This window comes from Ziziphus jujuba, chromosome 9 (assembly GCF_031755915.1).
Source record: "Ziziphus jujuba cultivar Dongzao chromosome 9, ASM3175591v1".
Classification (NCBI taxonomy): Eukaryota; Viridiplantae; Streptophyta; class Magnoliopsida; order Rosales; family Rhamnaceae; genus Ziziphus; species Ziziphus jujuba.
The window spans coordinates 2,274,220-2,295,062 of NC_083387.1; the positions used below are offsets into that span (position 1 = coordinate 2,274,220).

General features: G+C 33.0%; 2 protein-coding genes across 5 annotated transcripts; both read right to left on the reverse strand.

Moving 5' to 3' along the window:
- Positions 1-7,872: 7,872 nt before the first annotated feature.
- LOC107426385 (peroxisomal ATPase PEX6) lies at positions 7,873-14,850 on the reverse strand. Of its 3 annotated transcripts, none has more exons than XM_060820266.1 (16): positions 14,440-14,849; positions 13,499-14,140; positions 13,162-13,405; positions 12,833-12,974; positions 12,490-12,673; positions 11,770-11,958; positions 11,029-11,313; positions 10,770-10,841; positions 10,549-10,635; positions 10,324-10,446; positions 10,083-10,193; positions 9,936-9,974; positions 9,701-9,822; positions 9,436-9,580; positions 9,277-9,357; positions 7,874-8,675 (listed from the first exon to the last, which is right to left on the reverse strand). In XM_060820266.1, the coding sequence occupies exons 1-16, from the start codon at positions 14,695-14,697 to the stop codon at positions 8,484-8,486; spliced, it is 2,916 nt and encodes a 971-aa protein (XP_060676249.1). In that variant the 5' UTR covers positions 14,698-14,849; the 3' UTR covers positions 7,874-8,483. The 3 variants fall into 3 exon arrangements, with proteins under 3 accessions (XP_060676250.1, XP_060676249.1, XP_015892039.3); XM_016036553.4 differs by lacking the exon at positions 7,874-8,675 and adding an exon at positions 8,711-9,097 and having other exon boundaries at positions 14,440-14,848; XM_060820267.1 differs by lacking the exon at positions 11,770-11,958 and having other exon boundaries at positions 7,873-8,675; positions 14,440-14,850.
- Positions 14,851-15,113: 263 nt separating this feature from the next.
- LOC107426262 (uncharacterized) lies at positions 15,114-20,337 on the reverse strand. 2 transcript variants are annotated; one of them, XM_016036382.4, is made up of 15 exons: positions 19,947-20,337; positions 19,664-19,736; positions 19,532-19,553; positions 19,355-19,433; positions 19,181-19,213; positions 18,834-18,982; positions 18,492-18,648; positions 17,968-18,208; positions 17,509-17,750; positions 16,912-17,175; positions 16,696-16,806; positions 16,155-16,379; positions 15,864-16,067; positions 15,591-15,767; positions 15,114-15,497 (listed from the first exon to the last, which is right to left on the reverse strand). In XM_016036382.4, exons 1-15 carry the CDS (start codon positions 20,220-20,222, stop codon positions 15,294-15,296), a joined length of 2,457 nt encoding a protein of 818 aa, XP_015891868.3. In that variant the 5' UTR covers positions 20,223-20,337; the 3' UTR covers positions 15,114-15,293. The 2 variants fall into 2 exon arrangements, with proteins under 2 accessions (XP_015891868.3, XP_024933439.3); XM_025077671.3 differs by lacking the exons at positions 19,532-19,553; positions 19,664-19,736; positions 19,947-20,337 and having other exon boundaries at positions 19,181-19,221; positions 19,355-19,434.
- Positions 20,338-20,843: the final 506 nt, after the last annotated feature.

Consider the following 20,843-nt stretch of genomic DNA (forward strand, 5'->3'; position numbering starts at 1 on the left):
GTTTTTATATGTGCATATATATATATATATAAATATATACGTATGTAATATAGTCATCTGCAAAAGCCACCAAACAAAATAATAAAATCCAATGCACTTCAAGTGGAGACAAGGTGTTTGTTAAATTGCCTTTCTTTTCGCATTCTACACACACCTGATTGGGATTTCTATCCTTTATTATGGTGGACTTTCCCATTTTCATAATTATCCATTTTTATACAGAGGGACCAGCATAAAATAAACCATGATTTATTCCATTTTTATCCACAGATTATGAGGATTTTCTTATCCAATTCGCCTCCCCAAACGGCAAAAAAGAAAATTTTGACAAGGTTATCCAATATTCCTATGAATGGGTTTTTGGGATGGATAATGAAAATCATACTCCACAATTCTTTCATGGGGTTGGATAGGTGTCCAGACAACAGCATAATTCTCGCACCAAAAGATGTCACTTTTTTTTTTTTTTTTTTTTTCCTTTCTTTGGTGTTTCTTCTTCTTTTTTCTTTTTATTTTCCCTCCATGTTGAAATCTTTTAGAACATGTTTGAGCATTTATAAAACAGATATTATATATGTTTTTAGTGCATTTATTCTATTGTATCCAAGAATATCGATCCCCAAAGGAAAAAGCAATTAATTAGTTGTTTATTAAATTTAATAAAAGGTGGATGGCATGCCATTTGTGTTAATGAAGCCTTGAAGGCAAGCAAACCAATTGTATTGGAGTCAGCTTTTTGGTTTGAGTGGAGGGTATTTATATGGAAATAAATAAATAAAGTGTGATTGGATAATAATATTCTTCATGGTCTTATGGATTTCTTTCAACTAAGGTAAACTATTCCTTGAACTATGTCATATTCATTACGTAACTTTACAACTACTTTTTCTCAATCTGCGGCTTTTATTTAAAAATAAAAATAAAAATTTGGGTAATACAATCTGTGGCTTTTGAAATTTAAAAATATCCTAACTTTTAATTACTGTGCAATCTCGTGCTTTCTTTAAAAGCTATGCTATTTGCAGTATTTAATGATAATAAAAAAAAAAAATCCTTGCGCGCTATCAATTAATGCCCTCTATAGGGCTTTTTTCTTCTATAGGCTTTGGTTTGCCAATCATAAATATTTTCGTGTCGTCGTTCTCAATTAATCCATAATTATAGATGCCAAAATACAATAATATAAACGTTGTGGATTATATTATTGAGTTTTTTAAAAAACGTTGCTTTGGGTTTTTAATATAGAAGAGAAGCATGTAAAAGAATAGCAAAATTTTACGACAAAACTTTCTTTTATTGTTCCCTATTCTTATAGTTCAAACTTTCCCCTTTAATTTCGATATAAGTGAGTCCAGCTGCACATGAATGCAATTTAATTTTTGTTTTTTTTTGTTTTTTATGGCTACCATTTTCTTTTCAATTTATTCACATTCTTTGTTTAAAAATCAAGTAAATGTAGCTTCCATAACTCTTCTTGGTTAGTTGTATATATTAATTTTCATTTGTTGCTAAACATTAATAATGATAAAGAAGTTACTGATAATAATCAATAAGTGTAACGAGAAGTTCATGAACTATGCAATTAAAATGCAGTTAATTCAATATTTATATTAGAAATAATTAATAATTGCAGATTATAAATACTACAAAAAGGATCAGTGTTTGGTGGCGATGGTGACATTGTCTAACCACTATAAATATATATATATATATATACATATATTAAAAGAAAATTTATCCTTTAATTTTTTTATCCAGCAATTTAAATTTTTAATTTTTCAATTTATTGCAATTAGGATATTTTAATTTTTGAGTGGTAAAGTTTAAAAGTCATCTAATGTAATTCATATTAAATTCTATCAAATTTTAAATTACAATATACTAAAATGTAAAATTTTATTTTATAGTTAGTTCTAAAAATTAATATTTTTAATGTATTTTAATTTAAAATTTGCTATAATTTAATATTACTCAAGTGACCTATATGAACTAAAAAATATATATATATATATATATACCAAAAGGAAAATTTTGATAGATTTATTTTTTATACTTTAATATCATTTAGTTTAAAAAGTAATATATTTTAATGCTAATCATATAAGATATTATCTAAACCATATAATCAAAAGTCAAATAAAATTTAAATTGAAATAAATTAAAAAACCATAAATATAAATAACTTAATCAAAATTTTAAATTATAAAAATTTAAAATAACAAAATACAATTAACTCTGTTAAAAAGTGATCTTCCATCAGAAATGGAAAAGGCATAAAGAGAGAGAACATTGGAAACCAACCTTGGCTTTTTGTGCTTCAATAAGATGATGTTGTTACGATTTTTATACATCCAAATCAGATTGAAAATGCCTTTTTTTTTCTTTTTTTTTTGTTTGGGAAAAAAAGAATGGTGAAATTTAAACAAATAGTTTATAATTTTTTTTTAATAAACTATTTTGGTCTGAGCTTCTTTTTGTTAAGTTTAGTCCTTTGTCATATCTTACAATAAGCTAAAAAATATATATATATATATATAATTATCTTAAATAAATAAATAAATAAATAAACCTAGATTGGCAAGGAAAGCTGTGAGGTCCCACATAAATCTATATCGGTTTATCTCCTTTCTGACCCCTGATAGAATTTTGCGCAAAATCCAAAGAACATTATCATTAATTGTCTTCATAAATAATAATAACCAACAATTACAATGAGATGACAGTTGATATGATATTGGTCATTTTATTTTCTCTATCTTTCGCTTGTATATGAAAACTAAGAATATCCTATAAACAATCACACTTTTAATTGCATTTCATCATTGAAATAACAAAAATTTAAAAACTTATCTAAACTTTTCAACATCAAATTAAGTTTAAACTTCAACTTTGTTGGCTATTTGCAGCAACTATATATGCATCTTCTTCCACTTTCATGTAACTTAAAGAATACACAAAATATATATATATATATATATGCTTAATTAATTGAATAAATTTACTTTTTAAATTTTCCTTTTAAAATCTTAGAGGTTAGTCTTTCATCTAAATAAATTGGAATACACAAGGTGCTGCATATATACTACTATAGAACCAGCTGGCGTAAGTAATAAACCTCCAATTCAAAACAAATTTATTTATTTATTTCTTCTCAAAAAAAAAAAAAAAAAAAAAGCAAAGTGAAGATTCGTTGGGAAGGACCGAAGGGACAATGGATGACACTATTGACAACAAAATTAAACAAAAATTCATAACATAAATAATATTGGCTTGGACGAATGAAAATCCCAAGTGGACGTATAAAAGCCTATAAAATATCTTTAATTATTTTATTTTTAGAGTAAGTTATATAATTTTTTAAAAGGATATGAATCTTGGATGGAGGAATTCCATATACATGTTAAAGTTTTAAAAATCCATTAAATCTTTCAATAAAGAATAATAAAAAAAGAAATCCAGAAGTACAATAATATTTTGCTAGTTAGTCGATTAAAAAAGACTAGTAATTGTGCAAGATTGATGAAATCAAAGTGAAGCTAATCATCCAGAAAATTGGTGATGATGGATTGATTAATTTCACACCACCCCATACGCAAGACATGTTATTGCTGCGTGAAGTTGGAATGGGCCATGGGCCCATAACGAAAATGGGAATGATGCAGGGGAATATGCTCTTCCTGCTCTATGCTAAGTTAGGAGTTGCGGCTCTTAATTTGATGTTTTAATTTAATTTAAATGTCAAATTTCTTAATTTTTTTGTTCTTAGCAGTTAAAATCCAATATTATTGGTTGGGATTAAAAAGTTGAATAGAATAAAATATTGCATTAACTAATGTGTCTTTTTTTTTTTTTTGGGTAATAATTAATGTGTCTGGTCGATACGTTCAAAGTCCCAACACATGGGACCCAGAAGAAGTCAAGCGCTACCACACCGCCAGATCAGATTATATAGCTTTTTATTTATGGATATTGGAATATGCTGTTGTTTGTATAGGGAGATTATTCAGCAGAATTAGAATATGTACTTAAAAGGTTATGCTCTGTTTTTAATTTGCACCGCTCAAATACAAACTAGAAGTAGAATGTTCTGATACTGCTCGCTGATGTTTCATCCTCAATATTTCCTTAATTATCATATTGTTGAAACTCGCCTAAAATCGTGCAAAATCATAATAATGATAATAGTAATAAAAGAAAGCAATAAAATGTTTGACTGGTGCATGGTAAAAAATACTTTTAAATTTATGCCTTTTTTTTTTTTTTTTAACTTGAAATATTTATTTATGAGAAGATTAGAAACACCTTTAATGCTTTTTTTTTTTTTAAATCAAAAAGTTATTTTTAATTTTTGTCAAACATGATTGTAAGTGTATTTTTGCTCTTGAAACCATTTATCAAAGCTCCAAAAACATATATTGAATCACACCCTAAAAGTTTCTTAAATTTTTAAAGGCTATAGTACTAAAAAATTCTTAAATTGCAAAATTCTAGATAAGCAGTTTTAATTTTGAGCTCCCCAGTGAAGTATGAATGTAAATTGGCCTTCAAACTAATCTTGAAGCAATTGATACTTCTTGGGTTAAGGCGGGCAAACATGTGGTTAAGAATGAGTAGTTTGGAGCAAAATTTTAGTCATAATGTACATATTAATGATAAAATTTGGCAAAGGAAATGTAACCCATAAACTAATTAAGGGTGGATTTCCATCCATGGTCCTCTTTCCACTCAGTTAAAAAAAAGTGGAAATTCAAAATTGTTGAAACATATATACCTTTCACGACAATATCTGCTTGATTATCTAAGCAAGAATAATAATCTAAATCTGGGCTTAAAATTAAGCTACAAGATAGAAAACATTTCCATACACATAATTTAACATTCAGCTACATATTATCAGGTGAAGTCTATATATACACTCAGTTCAAAGCATCGATCTAGTTGTATCTAGGGGTGGGCATGGATTGGGTTGGTTCGGTTTTGGACCGAAATACAATCCAATCCATACATATCGATTTTTCTAATTTACAATCTAAACCAAACCATTGAAACATTAAATCCAAACCAAACCAAACCATTTATGATCGGTTTGGTTTGGATTGGTTGATCGGTTTGAAGCTTACTAATTTATAAATATATAATACAAATAAAAAATTTTTCAAATATAAAATATAAATAATAAATTATAATTATCCAAACATAAAATACAATTAGAATAATACAACATAGTCTACAATGGAAAATAAAGAAGAAAATGTAACAAATGATACACATCATGCACTTATTAAATAGCAAACATTAATGTCATCATCTTACTCCTATAAAATCAAATTAAAATTGTTAGAACAAATAATGTAAAATAATACATTCGTCAAAATTCATTCACTCAAGAATCAATGCATAATTCTTTTTTTTTTTTTAACCTTAAAACTTTGGTAAATCATAAGTCAATCAACATTGACAGGTTCACTAATTTTAGTTGATTCTGTAAGCTCTACAAAGATCAAAACAATAAAATTAGCAATAAATTATATTTAAACATTTATATATATATATATATATATAACAATTGGATACAATATATGTAGATATATATATACATATATGATGGGGATCTAAAAAAATATATATATATTATAGTGATGGTGATGGACTGGTGGTGGGCGGCAACAAAGGTAAATGTTTAATTTAGGGTTACAACTTACAATTTAATTTGGGATTTGGGATATGAGGATGTAAAAGAAAAAAAAAATATATATATATATATATTAAAAATCAATATATAAAAATGGAAAAAAAAATTAAAAAAAATGAAAAAAATATTAAAAAAAATGAAAAAAATATTCTAAAATTAATATATAAAAATGAAAAAAATAAAAAATAAATAATTTTTTAGTTATATAATATATTATTTGGATTGGATTGGATTGGATTTATATTTCCAATCCATAACCAATCCAATCCATACAATTTATAATATTTTGAGTCCAATCAAATCCAATTGATGTAAAAATCCAATCCAAACCGTTAAAAATGGATTGGATTGGACGGGTTGAACGGGTTGGATTGGATTTTGCCCACCCCTTGTGTCTAGTTCAAATTAAAGAAAATGAGCTGGGTGCTTCGTTTACACTGAGAAAGTTTAGGGAGCACTTGGTTTTCAACAGCTTTTTGCCAATGTAAATAAAGTCAGAGTTCCCAAATTAATAAGAAAAGCAGCAAAGGTCACAAAAGAATTTAACCTTTTAAAGAAAAATACAAATTATATAATCGAGTCTTTCACTTGTATGAGTTATAGGTTTTTATTTCTCTATATTTTGTCTAGTTTTTTTCTCTGTCTCTATTATTCTTCTCGTTTTCCAATATAATTTTGTTTTTCAAGTTTTTAATTTCACTACAATTGGCAATTGAAACATATATCTATCATCAGAGTTTTGCTGAGATTTATAACATCAATTTTACTGGATTCTCTTCTTCTTAGCTCCTAGAAATCAATATAAGACAAAAATAAGAGAGAATAATAGAAAACACAAGAAGTTTATAGCTTCTTTACTTGACGGTAACCCAAGGGCAACTCCTGTGGCAGAGGTAAAAGTTTGTCTTTTACTCTCATTATTTAATATGAATATTTTTGTTTTTAAAGTTTCTATCCTATTTAATTTAGTATGAGTTGTATGTTTTCCTTTTTCTCTATTATTCTTCTTGTTCTTCGATATGAAATTGTTTTGCAAGTTTTAAATTGCCATTTACTATTATTTGAAGATCCGAAGCATACTTGGTTGATTCGCAGTGGATTCCTCTGATTGTTGATGCTGCCATAGATCAAAATGGGAAGGCGGATTTTGTTTTTTTACGATGAAGGGAGGATTAGGTGAGGTTGGAGGAGAATTATGACCTCTTTATTTTACTTTTTCACAAAAATAGGAAAGCAAAAACCTGTAATGGTTTTTAAGGATGTGTTTGGTATGTAAGGTTGTATCAGTTTGTATCGTCTTGGTTTGTGTTGTACAACATTTGATACCATATTGTAATATCCTACAAATTTTTAGAGGAAAAAATGTTTTGGCAAAAAATATATAGTCAAAATTTATTTTTAATTGTTACTTATATAATTATATTAAATAAAATTTGATTATTATTTATGATCTAAAAGTTATATGATATATATTAAAGATAGTTTTAAAAGGTTTGTCTTTATCCAAGGTATTAGAATATTCATAATATATTAAATTGAGCTTTGATTATTATTCATGATAATGTAACATTATTAAAGTTAAATAATATTAATAAAATTAAGAAAAAAATTGACAAATAAAAATTACTCTCTACATTCTATCTTACCTCTTATAACATAGTGAAATACCTTCTAAATCCCAACTCACCATGTTTAAAAAAAAAAAAAAAAAAAAAGAGAGTAAAATCAGGAAAAATCAAAGTGTTTTAGAAAAAAAATGCATCAGTTGCAACATAATTCAGCATCTATATTGATTTTAAACCTTCCTTTGGCCTTAGAACTATTAAACTTAATTAGTAAAGCCTGAGAGATGGGTTCGTTTGGAAAACTGAAAGAAGTTTGATAATTATTTTTCAAAAATATGGATTTAAATATACTTGCAATAACATTGAAAGAATCTAAATGAAATTTGCCTTATTTGATAGAAAAATCAAAACATGTGTAGTGCACAAACCATTTACAATAAAAGCAAATAGAATTAAGGGTTTGATCATAGCTACAATAGTTTTGATCGTTCAAAAACATAGATGAACAAAGCAAATTATAAATTCATTAAAAGTTTAGGATGGAAGAAAAAAAAAAAGAAAAAAAAAAGAAGAAAGAAGCATTTTTAAAATAGCAAAAAGTTTAATTTGATTTAAAAATCCATCTTTCTTCTCTGGGAAAAAAATAAAAATAAAAATAAAAATGGAAAAAGAAAAAGTTAATTCTACCCTCCATCATTATCCTCCAAACTAAAGAAAACAAAATCCACCGCCAAATCAATAATTTATGTTGTTTGCCATTGTCACTGCCGTTGAAACAATTACAAACACAAGCATTCCTACCAAGCTACAGGCGTCGACCGCACCGTATTTGCAGAGTACAGGCCTTTATTGTCATCAAACAATTTTTCCCTCAAGCCATCATCGAAACGTCTTAATTTCGAAAGATACAAGTTTTTCTCCTTCATTTCAAGTTTGCATTATTTCAATTATGTACTTCCATCAATGAGTTAATGCTAGGATTTAGTGATTTATAGTTCAATGTTGTTGATTTAGAGTTGGAATTAGGTCGATTTAATGGTCTGCAGGAGTTTTGTGAATTTCTTGAAATTTAATGGGTATTTATATAATTATCATTATAACATTCGAAAGGCCCAGGACCCCAAATGGTACCGAGGCCTTGGATCACTCGGACAAGCCCAAGACCCCAAAAAAGGCCCAGACATGTTTGACATCCTGAATCGCCTAGATGGGCTAAGGACCCTGTATCACCTGCAACCCCCAAATGCCCGTACAAACCTAGGACACGACCCAGGATGCGAGGACCCTAGAACACCACTATCGGCCCTGGACTTTGGAACCCTAGCATCTCGCATACCCATTCGGTTTGGAACCCTGAAACCCTTGGAACGTGTGTGATGGCATGTTATAGGCTCGTCCTCCGGAATCTCTCCCATGTACTACATGGATACGATGCGGGTTACAGGACAAAAAAGATAAAAAGGAAACAGATTAATCATCACTGTCCGCTATTAATGTTTTCTATTACAAGCTATTTGATTAATTTTTCGTAGAAATATGTGTCAAATGTCATATCATTTTTTTAGTCCCTTATTGCAAACGCTAACCATGCTTGCTATCAATTCATGCATATAACAGTTAGTTGTTTTCTGGTTCAATTTTATACTTTTGTACCTGTCCCCCTTAATTGTTAAAAATAAACTCGCTTTTTAAGAAAGTGTCTTTCCTGACCGCCACCAAACAAAGATTTCCAAAACTGCCAACAAGAAGTTTACTTGGAAGCTCCTTCAAACCGATCTCGAAGCAACTCATACTTCTTAAGTTCAGTAACAGAAAGAGATGGTGAAAGCTCTCCTAAGACCTGAGAAAGGCAGGGCAAGGTGCTTTAAGATGCACTAGTTTTGGAGCAAGTAAATCTAAATGGCATAACGCTCAAATTAAGGGTTGGAATTTATCCCTAGTCCTCTTTCCACTTAATAGCTTGGATTTAACATGTCTTTATTAAATTCTGAAACTCAAAATTTATGAACAGTGACATACCTTCACAAAGTCATCATATTCAATGACGACAGTATCAGCTTGATTATCTATGCAAGAAGAATCTGACTCTGAACTTGAAACCTACAAATAGAGAAAACATCTTGAAATATATGATTTAGCATTCAGCCCCACATATCAGGTCAAATCATCCTGACCTACCTTGCGTTTTGCTGCATTAAACCAAGCATCTGCACATAAGGCATACATATCTGCACCAGTGAAGTTTGGGGGGCATTTCTTTGCTATCGAGTAAAGAGATACATCTTTGTGCAGTTTAAACTTTCGAGTAAGCGCTTTGAGAACCCTAGATGAGATGAAATTGGTAATGCAAAGAGAAAGTGTTTTATCCTATCAATACTATGTAAATAGTAAAACCATGAAAGAGAAATGTAAAAATAAAATAAAATAAACAACAACAACTAACCGCTCTCTATAAGTTGCATCAGAGTTCACTCCAACATATAGCAGCTTATCCAATCGGCCAGGCCGGAGCAGTGCAGGGTCAATCAGATCTGGTCTGTTACTTGCTCCAATTATAAACAGGTCCTATAACACCCAAAATAAATTTTAAGTAAAACTGTGTTTGGTATCAAAGCAAAATAAAGAAAACTAAGAAAAGAGCACTGAATAGAGTATGAGATCAGATGAAACAGGATTACCTGTGTCGAATCATTTAAGCCATCAATCTCTGCAAGCATCTAGTAACAAGGGGAATGTAACAACGTTGAGGCACTACAAGTGAGTAAATGACAAAAAAAAAAGAAAAAAAAAAAAGGCACAGATATAGTAATAGAGAGTACTCTTACTTGTGAAACTACTCTGTCCATGACACCTCCAGAATCCCCTGATGCACCGCGAGCTGGAGCAAGAGAATCAAGTTCATCAAAGAAGATGACACATGGGCGTGCTGATCTAGCCTGCAAAGCACGGACAACAGAAAATAATGGTTAGTTGAAACAAATTTTCTGAATCCTTCCTACATAACTTGTATATCCTTTGTTTTTCACCTCTTGAAGGAATACTGTTCAAAGTAAGAAAAATTTTAACCTTCTGGAAAATATCTCTAACATTTTTCTCTGACTCTCCAATATACATGTTGATTAGCTCAGGTCCCTTGACACTGAGAAAGTTCAGGGAACACTCAGTTGCAACAGCTTTTGCCAATAAAGTCTGAGTTTCCAGATAAGAAAAATATGCAAAGGTTACAAAACAATAAGAAAATAGAGTGGCCTCTTCAGTCACTTGTAGTATTCTGAAATGTAAAAGACTTACTTTCCCTGTTCCAGGTGGCCCATAGAGAAGAACACCAGAGCGCTTACGTAAACCGGAAGAAAATAAATCCTTATGCAGAAGAGGTAACTACAAATGCAAAGAATAACAATAGGTATAATATTTTGTAGGCAAAACAATCACAAGCATGCATGCTAACAGTATCTGAACTCCATTGAGCGTTCAGATTTTAGACAAAGCATTATAGATGGACAAGTCCCTACCTGAACTGTATCAAGAATTGATTTCTTCACATCCTCAAGCCCACCAACATCTTCCCATTTCACATTTGGGACCTACAACAGAAAATCAGACTTAAAATGTATACCGTATTCAGAATACTCTTGTCCGCAAAAGACTTAAAATGTATAAGTTTAAACTTTATTTGTTTAATAAAAGGTAAACATTAGAGCAGTAACCTGCACTCACTGCTCGCAAGGACAAAACATCAATGCAAGAAGTTAGCTTCTCTCCCCTACATACCTTTGGAGTACCCAATGCTGATGCATTCCTTTTCTTCGATCTCTCCAATGCTTTTGTCAAAATTTCTTTCCCTGAAGCCTGAGGTGCAACTTCACTGGACTTGCTGCCCCGTTCAGGTTGAAATCTTAGAGATGGATTTAAATCCCCAGATTCAACTGAGCCAATAGGAAAATTGCCACTATGCAACAAACTTGCACCGGCATCAGCTATCAAAGCTTGAATATCTCTAGGCATAAAACCAGATGTCTGTCCTACCATATCCTTTATAAAATCCTCTGAATCAATCTGCAAAAATCAATAATCTCATCCATCAAAATGAATAGTTATGCAAAAAAGAACCATAACAATCATTTATATTTTCTTAGTAAAGTGTCAAAGATCAATGTGCATGACCATTAATCTCATCCAGCTAAACTAAAACAACCATAAATATATGCTGAGTTATGGGTTTCACATAAATCTTTCAGGATAAAAGTCATATATGTTGACAATTTTGAATTCCAAAATGACCAGAGCATTAGATAAACATGTGTAGATACATGACCAAAGGCAATTAGGCAAAGCATAAACGAGAATGATCTCATTGTATTCCCTAATAGCAGGTTAAGACATGACTTAATTCGTCATATTACACTCTTTGGTAGAACAGATGGAGAGCCAGAGGCACCACACCACACTCATCTGAAAGTTGAAAACTTCTAAATAAAAGATACACAAAAGAAGAAATAGCAAAACACATACATTAAGGAGTTCAGAAACACTTTGGAGTGACTGCGACAACATTCTAGACCTTTGTTCTTCAGTCAAGGAACCCATACTTATTTCATGGCTAAAGCAACGCCTAATAGTTGGTGGTAGACCTTCAGATTCATCAGCAGCTGCAACCAACAGCACCTGATGCCTACCTATCCTTCTACCTTCACTCCGATTCTGCATCAACATTAAATAAGTTGTTATCATGCAGCATTACATCACAAGAAGAAACATCCATGACTCACTTTAATTCACTACATTTTCAAATTTGTGTATTCCCTCTCACTGATCACCCCAAACCAAATACTAAACATAAATTGGGGAACTTAGAACACCAAACACTAGGACTATAAATTCGCAAGGGGGTAAGATTTTGGACTTAACTCTCATATTCAAAAAAGAAAAATAAAAAAAATCAAGAGCAAATGTACGGATGCAATGTTATAGTTGCTTAGTTAGAAAGGTTTGAAAGAAACTTGTGACAAATGAAGCACTAGTCTCTTGGTTATCTCCCAGAAAAGCAGTCCACTAAGCCAACTATGTCCTCTTAGAGGTGAATCATGAAGACAAGAACTGATCTAGTGTTGTGCAGGCACATTACTTTGGTGGAGGTCCTAAAGGCTGAAACTCATTGCTTACCCACTTTGGCACTATCCAAATGAGTAAAGGCATGCATGAACATGGAACATAAAAATAAGTGCATCTTACAAAATCACCATTTGATTTTCCTTCATAATATATGTCCCCATCTTCAGAAGTTGGCTCGGTGAATTCTCGGATGACTGATGCAACTTCAGAAGTAATGCCAATTTGATCACTTGGTGAACCTTCATGAGACATCAACTTCCGAAAAACATGGAAATGGCGGAGAAGAAGTATTGTGGGTGAGTATCTGTAATAGATGAAGAACAAGAAGCAAAAGCAACTTTATAGAACACAGAACAAATGATGGACAAATGTAATAGTTATATTTTTCAAATGATGAACACTGGCATGATGCCAACATAAATTACAAACAATTTTACATAACAGTATAACCCCCTCCTTTTACCTTTGAGCTGTATTGAAAGCTTGAGCTAGTGTAACAGATGTCTTTCTATCAGACGATGACATTAGACTGTGGCAGCTATATTCAACCACATGCAGACCCAACCGCCGAGCAACGTATCTAACAACAGTCCTTTTTCCACAGCCTGTCAAAAAATCTTATAATTATTACAACCTTCAACCACGCTTTTTCAATGACAACAAGAATCCTTAAGGATATAGTAGCTGACCACTAACTGTCAAACTAGCTCGTCTGCATCAGAAAGCTCTTCAACTTAAAAAAATCAACCTATTCATTAAACGCAAACAACAAAATGATAACCTAAGGAATACCTGCCAAACCAAACAATAGAACAGAAACTCTGAATTTTGAAGAAAGTGCAGATGGGCAGAGAGCTGGTGTAAGTATGGAGGCCAAAATATTCACAGTTTCACTTTGCAAAGGTGCAAAACCTTTAGGTCTAGTCATCAACAAATCTGGGGGAAGAGCGGAAGGGACACTCCCTCCAAGCACAAGGGCAGTTTGAGTGCGATTGACTCGCAGAACTGGTTCATCTGAGGGTTCCATAGCCACAACCTGCGAACATAAATGACATTCTGATCAATTCCGATGCATTAAAGATTTTTATCAAAATTATACATGCAGCCGGAAAAAAATACTAAAAGTCACCTTGAAATAGATAATGCCATCACTTCTATCCTGGATACTTCGGCTACATGGAATACAGATGCTCGAATAGCAATTCCAATTTATACAGACACTGAAAACATCACCTCTGGCTAAATATCTATCCACTTCAAAGTATTTTTGCAATGCCAAATCAATTAATTCTTGACGATCTTCATCTTCAACAGGCGACCTTCCTTTAAGAGATTCAAGAGTACCACATTCTGGAATCTTCACAAAAGAAATCCTCAAGTGCGAAGCATATCTTGGCAATAGACCAAGAGGTTCCAACTGTAGACCAATTGCAGAAGACTCGGTACCTTTCCCACAAATCCCATCATCCACTTTCTCCTTGAAATATGATGCTAAAGCCTCTTCTCCTCTGTGGACCAGCGATTTCAAACATGACATGTGCAGGTCAAGGTTAAATGCTAACATAGGCGATATGTAGGCAACTTCTCGGTCCAAAGACTTTTGATCACTTTCTGGAAAAGTACATGACGGTAAAATAAGCATAACAGTGGATGAATGCGATTGACAACATTGGGATAGTCTGTTATTTGATCCTTCATAGGTTTCTGGAGGATCTAGAACCACGGCCCGGGCAATTCTCTGTATGCCCGTCTCAGCATTCTTTACAAGCACCTTCAATAAGGTCAACAAAAATATTTTGGTATCAGTTTCCGGTTTGAATAAAACCAGCATATTCTATATATATATATATATATATATATGCCTTCAATCCAGAATCATAGAGAATTTTGAAAAAAGAAAATGAATAAAGATGGAGGAAATTTGCAACAGAAGCTCCATTCTAAGTCAAGCAAAATGGAAATTTAGTTTCTTGGTAAACAAAGATTCACAATTTTTCCCTCCTTTTTTCTCAGCAACCATACAAAGACGAGTAAATAAATCCCTGAGGAAAAAAAAAAAAAGAACATTACCGAGGAACCGGAAGTTATGGAAAGTCTTTTGAGGACAGAAGTGGAGACGGCGACTAAAGCAGAGTTGTCAAGGGAAGCCAACCGTGGGTGGTCGGAAATGTCCGTTATGTCCTCGGAGAGTCGGAGAATTCCGGCCGGCAAGTGCAAAACATTGGTAGAGATTGGTTGCCTATCAACGACGACTTCCGACGAACTGAGCACGGAATTGATTAGAGTTTTGGTTGAAGCAAGTAGCAGAGGCTTTCGTCTGCCCACCATAGCTTGCTAACCATGAACTACTGCAAATTTAATTTAGTTTGGTCCTTCCTTTGTTTTCGAGCTCTCACATGGCGGTCTTGAATGAATTTTGATGGCAAGAAAGAAAGAGAGATACGGATACATACGGTGAATACCGCAAACCAATAGAAAATTCTTAGCAACTTGGTCTTGGTGACGCATTAATCCAACCGTTTTGAGCTGGGCCGTAATGGAATGGACTTTGATCCCAAGACCCAGCCCAAATAATGAGTTTACAATTTTATTTTTTTTAATAAACGTTGGCATTGTTTTTTGATATCAAATATTTTAAATTAATTAACTTAACACATATCCCATTTTTATGGTCGCTTGGGGGATTTATGGAATTCATGCAATAATTAATTGAAAGATCACTCCAAAAATATGCTATCAAAAAAGAAAAAGAAAAAAGATCACTCCAAATATGTGATATCAAAAAAACAACTTAAAAAATAATACAGTAATGAGGAATAATGAACTATATACTACTATTCTGAGGCTTTTTACAAAATTTAAGATGTGTTAACTTTACTACCAAAAATTAATACTACTACTAATAATTATAATAATAAAGCCTTTCATACAGGAGTAGAAATTTTCTGGGAGAGCAGGGCCTTCAAGGATCCAGGGTCAGTGACCGGAGCGCTGCAAGTGAAGTTTTGGCAGACAAGAGCAACCACCTTGTCTGAGGCGAAATTCTTCTTTGCCATGAGGGCAATGTTGTTGTTATTTTCTTCCCAAAATTGCATGTCTTCATTATTGTTAGGGTCAATGTGAATAACCTGGGATTGGTTGCACCAGAGAGTAACATTTAATAAATAGGTAAGAAAGTGGGATCATCTTATATGGAGTTGAACAAGAAGTTTATTACTCACTGTTTTGTTGGGATCATATAATGCATGCGCAGCAGCAAGCATGTCTTCAAACTTTGAAGAAGGCTTGTGGCCAACCAACACAACTTCCTTCCGAGACGGGACAGAGAGCATATCCGCTGCACAACACATCAATGGCACTGCCATAGCCATGTCTTTTAGTCTCGTCTCGAAAACGGCCTGTAGTGTCATTAAATTAAATAGTCAGCCAAAGTCAAGAAGTCAGAAATCAACATGATCATATCTAAATTTGTATTCTGAAGAAGCAAATCTGACCAGAAGATGTTCCGCATTCTGCTTGTAATGATCGGATTTATGTCCTGAAACCATGGACGCCAACCTTACAAGGTTAATCACAGAAACCGAGTTCCCTGAAGGTTCAGCGCCATCGTGATCTTCCTTCACACGCAAAAGAACAGAAGGGTCTTCACCTGGGGTATTAAAGTAGCCTCCTCCCTTTCTATCAAGAAACAATTCGTCCTGTAGAAGTTGTTTTATAGCAAAACTATCACCAAAAAGAAAATTTGAGAAAATATTTAAAACAACACACAGAAAACAGTAGCTTGCCTGTGTGTCTTGCAGTTCAGTTGCCCAAACTAGCCAGTTCGTTCCACCACCAAATTCATAAAGATCCAGCAATCCTGAAATAAGAAAAGCATAATCATCTAGAAATCCAGGAGCTTTAGATGGGCCATTCCTGTAGCTGTGCTGCAGCCTATGTGTTTGTTCATTGTAAAGACGCGTCCTGATAAAAGATGCTGCCTTCTCTGCAACTTCCATGTACTCCTTAGGCTGGATTTTGTGGAACACAAGAAACAAATTATAAGTAGGAGCAGAAAGACATGCCAAATTGAGATCAAATTGAGATTGTTTTTCAGCCTGTAGACATTTTTTGGTTCTGTGGGTATCTTTGTACACACCAAAGACAAAATGGAGATGAAAATTCACTAGAAGTTCATAAAAACAGAAAATTATGATTAGCAGAGAGGCAACCATCCTCGGTAGACATGATGGCCACACCTTGTACATATTCTTCCATAAACTTGTAGGAAAGGTTGCAATTCATTATGCTACACAGATAACCAAGCCATAGAAACTATTGACTTACATCGCGGCCAACAACAGGAAAGTTGAATTTGGTTCCCTCAGTCTCTCCCTTAAGAATCTTAGAAGCTCTAGCAAAAGATGAGATTGCCAATCCATTCCATGATACGATAACCTAGAAAGTACGCATATATGTTAAATTGTAGAGACAACTAAGAAAAATGTTAAAAACAAAATAAGGTAGTTATATAAATTGTTAAATGTGCAGACGGGACAACACCTTATCATCTAAATGTGGCCTTGGTCTCCTTGACCTTATATCAAAGAGCTTCTGTCTACAGCTACCCAGGATATCAAGATATTCCTCAATAGGCATGCCAACCTTTGATACCATTTCAGAAGGTTTTTTTCTTTCAATGAGCACATTCTTCCCCTTAAATTCATTATGAGGATCACTCATTCTGGAAAGGTCACAATTACCAGATGGCTTTACGTAATAGTGCTCCTTAAAAAGAGTTGCATGCTGTCCAAGTATGTCTTCAACCTAACAGGATAAATCAGTCAAAAAAAAAAAAAAGGAAATTTGAATATAAATCTCTCAAATATTGAACTTCTAGATTCGCACTACATTGCAGAAGATAGCTTAAGAAGGCATCTTTAACTGGAATAGATTTCTTCTTACTGCCAAACATTGCTAAAGCCATGCAATAGGAAGACAAAGTGGGGGAAAAAAGAAAAAAACTACTGACAAAGGAAATAGAAAGAAGAAGAAAACAAAAAGGCCACAAAATTGGACTTAAAAAAATCAAATTGAGAATGAATATCACGCTTATGACAAAGAGTTCTAGATGTCAGAGAACTTAGGATTAAAGAAAACCTCTTTGTTGGTCCAAACATAAAAGGCTCCTTCCTTTTTTCTTGTAGCACCTTCAGACTCTGCACTGTCAGCATCTTCTGCTGAAAATATTTCACCTTCTGGTCCAATCATGTCTCTTCTTAAATAATCCAAAATATCCCGAGCAACAAATGCATAGAAGATATCTTTGGCAATGGAAAAGACATCTAAATAAACATTAGCAAGCTGCCCTTGATCATAAAGCATTTTCTCAAAGTGTGGAACTGCAAGAAAATACTACTACTTCAACATTCAGATTACAGTAATGAAAACTGAAAGTACTTCACTACAAAGGCAATTACTCAAAAGAGGCTAACAAAGAAATTAAAAGCAAAGAAAAAGGATCTCCAACAATTTCTTAAGAGGTCGACATACATATTGGACAATACTACCAATGCTCTTTAGTTAAAATTGAACCAGGAAGCAATAATTAAAACTGACCGTGCCAGCATTCATCCACACTGTATCTATGAAATCCACCTCCAATGTGATCGTGGATGCCCCCCTTTGCCATGCATTGCAAGCTAAAGAAAACCATTTGAAGGCCTTCATTTGCTTTACTCGGATTCCCATTCTGCTCCAGCTTTTTTGACCAGTAAAGCATCAGTTGAATCTCAACTGGTCTGGGAAACTTTGGTGCAGACCCAAACCCACCATACTTTGAATCAAAACTTTGGGAAAGCTGAACGACAGATGAAGCAGGAAAATTAAGAAGAAACATTTCATATATCAATAAAGCAACAACAACCTAAGCTTATAGGAAAAGGATCCTAATTCTCAATGACTAGAGAACCAAAAATAATCTGATAAATAAATAAGGACAATTCCTTTTAGGGGGAACAAGAAAGACAGAAGATGAAGCAGACTTTTCCTCTCTAACCACACTCATAAAACAAAGTAAGATTAGTTCACGCAAAAAATGTGAACATGAAATTAACAAAGTGCTAATTGTAATGAGACCTTACTTGTTCAGAACATAGACGCAATGCATTTTCTGGAAGCCCATCAGGCAATTTATTAGCATTTGCACTTGCTGACAATGCCTCTGATAGTTTTTCAATGGCAAATGCTCCACTCTTAACAAGCATATCCCTTTCGTTCTCCCAAGCTTTTCTCACCTTTCTGTTAAATACAGCACAAAAGGCAAACCAAACTCTCATAAATACAGGGTTGAACTAAACAGTTCTCAGTGTTGCAACATGGAACTTGATGTTAATCAACTAAAGACCACCACGTCCACAAAGGAAAAAAGTTGCGGAAGGGGGAAGAGTAAAAACTTAGCCTATTCAGCGCCAAAGTTTTCTCACCTAAGTATAGTCTTAAAACCAGGTCTTCCATACTTATCTTCCAGGGGAAAGTACGTTCCACCCATCAGGGGTTTCAAATCAGGTGAAAGGAAGACCGAAAGTGGCCAACCTCCACCACCATACAAAGCCTGAACATACGTCATATATACCTGAAATGAGAAATAATTTTCTTATCATGATACAATTGACGACAATACAAGAAAATTGAAAAGCATCTACTTGCAATCCATGGATCAAATGCAAATTGAATATCACATTTTTTATTTTTATTTTTTGGGTGGAGAAGAATTGTTCCAACTCTAATATCCAATGCAAGTTTCATAAAAATTCACCATCCAATCATTTACCTTATCTACATCTGGTCTTTCCTCCCGATCCACCTGCCACACTAACATGTTAGAATAACAGGAAACAGTATTAATTGCAGTTAATATGCTTCCAAATTGATCATATTGAACACTGATAAATCTAAAGATTAAGGAATTAGAGTTTGAAGAATGGACAGCAAAAATGGTACTCACCTTGATACTAACAAACCAATCATTCAGTAATTTAGCGACTCCTTCATCCTCGAAAGATTCGACCTCCATAACATGACACCTTTTGAATAATTTTGTTTGACAACAATGAATTACTCATTCATTCACCATTTAAAATCTAACAGAAGAGCTTCTTCCAAAAGCAATAACAAAACTCACCAATGGCAGGTGCTGTATCCGACTTCAAATGTAAAATCAACAATGCATTACCAAAAACAAACAAATCAAATTTATGTTAATCCAATATGATTATAAAGAAAAAACACCAGACTGAGTTTGTATTGAATTTACTTGATAAGAAGATGGGCACATCTCTTTTTCGAGCTTCAGCGAAAGCTTCTTCACCCCATGGATACCAATCAACCTGGGAAACAAAACTCAGCCGAACCAACATAAATCAAATATATATATATATATATATATATATCTTCTGGGAATTTTTTCTTTCCTCCTTTTAGTTTCAAGGAAATTAACATTTGCACCATTAATTGTCGGAAATACCAATAAGAGGACGTAGAAATAGAGACTCAGAGAAACCGAAACAATAAAAGATAAATAAATAAACATTACATACGGGGTTATGCGCATGCTGAAGAAGATACGGACTATGCTCAGCAGCAAGGCGATTGGTATGCTTGTGAGAATGCGAAGATGACATCTGGGTCTGTTCGGCCATGGCCAGAACCTTGAAAGCGTGAATGGATCGAGGACAATTTACAGAGAAAGGCAAGGAGAGCGAGGAAAAATAGCCTTGTGAATAATATGGGTATTTTGGAGGCGACGAAATGAGTTTTGTTCTGCGAGAGACAAAGCGGTGAAAAGTAGCCGAAAGCGGTAGTCTTCTGATCATGGAAAAATTATGGACAAAGAAAAAGAAGAAGAAGCAGAACAAGAAGAAGAATGTAATAGAAGCTCTGAAGAGAAGGTTGCTGCTGTTAGTTTGAGAGGAATTGTTGCCATGTGTTGCGGGAAAACTGATGATGAGGCTATGTGGAACTTGGGCTTCTTCGACACTTGGATTTGCTTCTTCGCTGAAACCTGGCCCACTTTGCATTTGCTTTTCCTTTTTTTCCTTTTTATTTTTTTATTTTTGATAACCCGTTTAATTTACAAACTACTCAAAATTTTTATTTTTCGAACTTGTAATTTGAACTCGTGCTCCTACATTATGATTCGAATACATACATTTATTAATACAAATAAAAATATTTTACTATTAAAACTATCTATTTTATCTGTATTTACTTTTCTACGTCCATAATTTTTTATCCAAAGTAATATTTAAATTTTTTTAAACTTTATTTATTATCCATTTAGTTAGTGTATGATCCTCGTATTGTCTAAACACAAAATTTATTTTCTTATTCATATTTCAAATTCTTCTTATCTGTGCTTATTCAAAACAACAAAACGAAAAAAATAAACAAAATCATTGCAGTGTGCATATTAAAAAAAGAAAATCGTTGCAGTA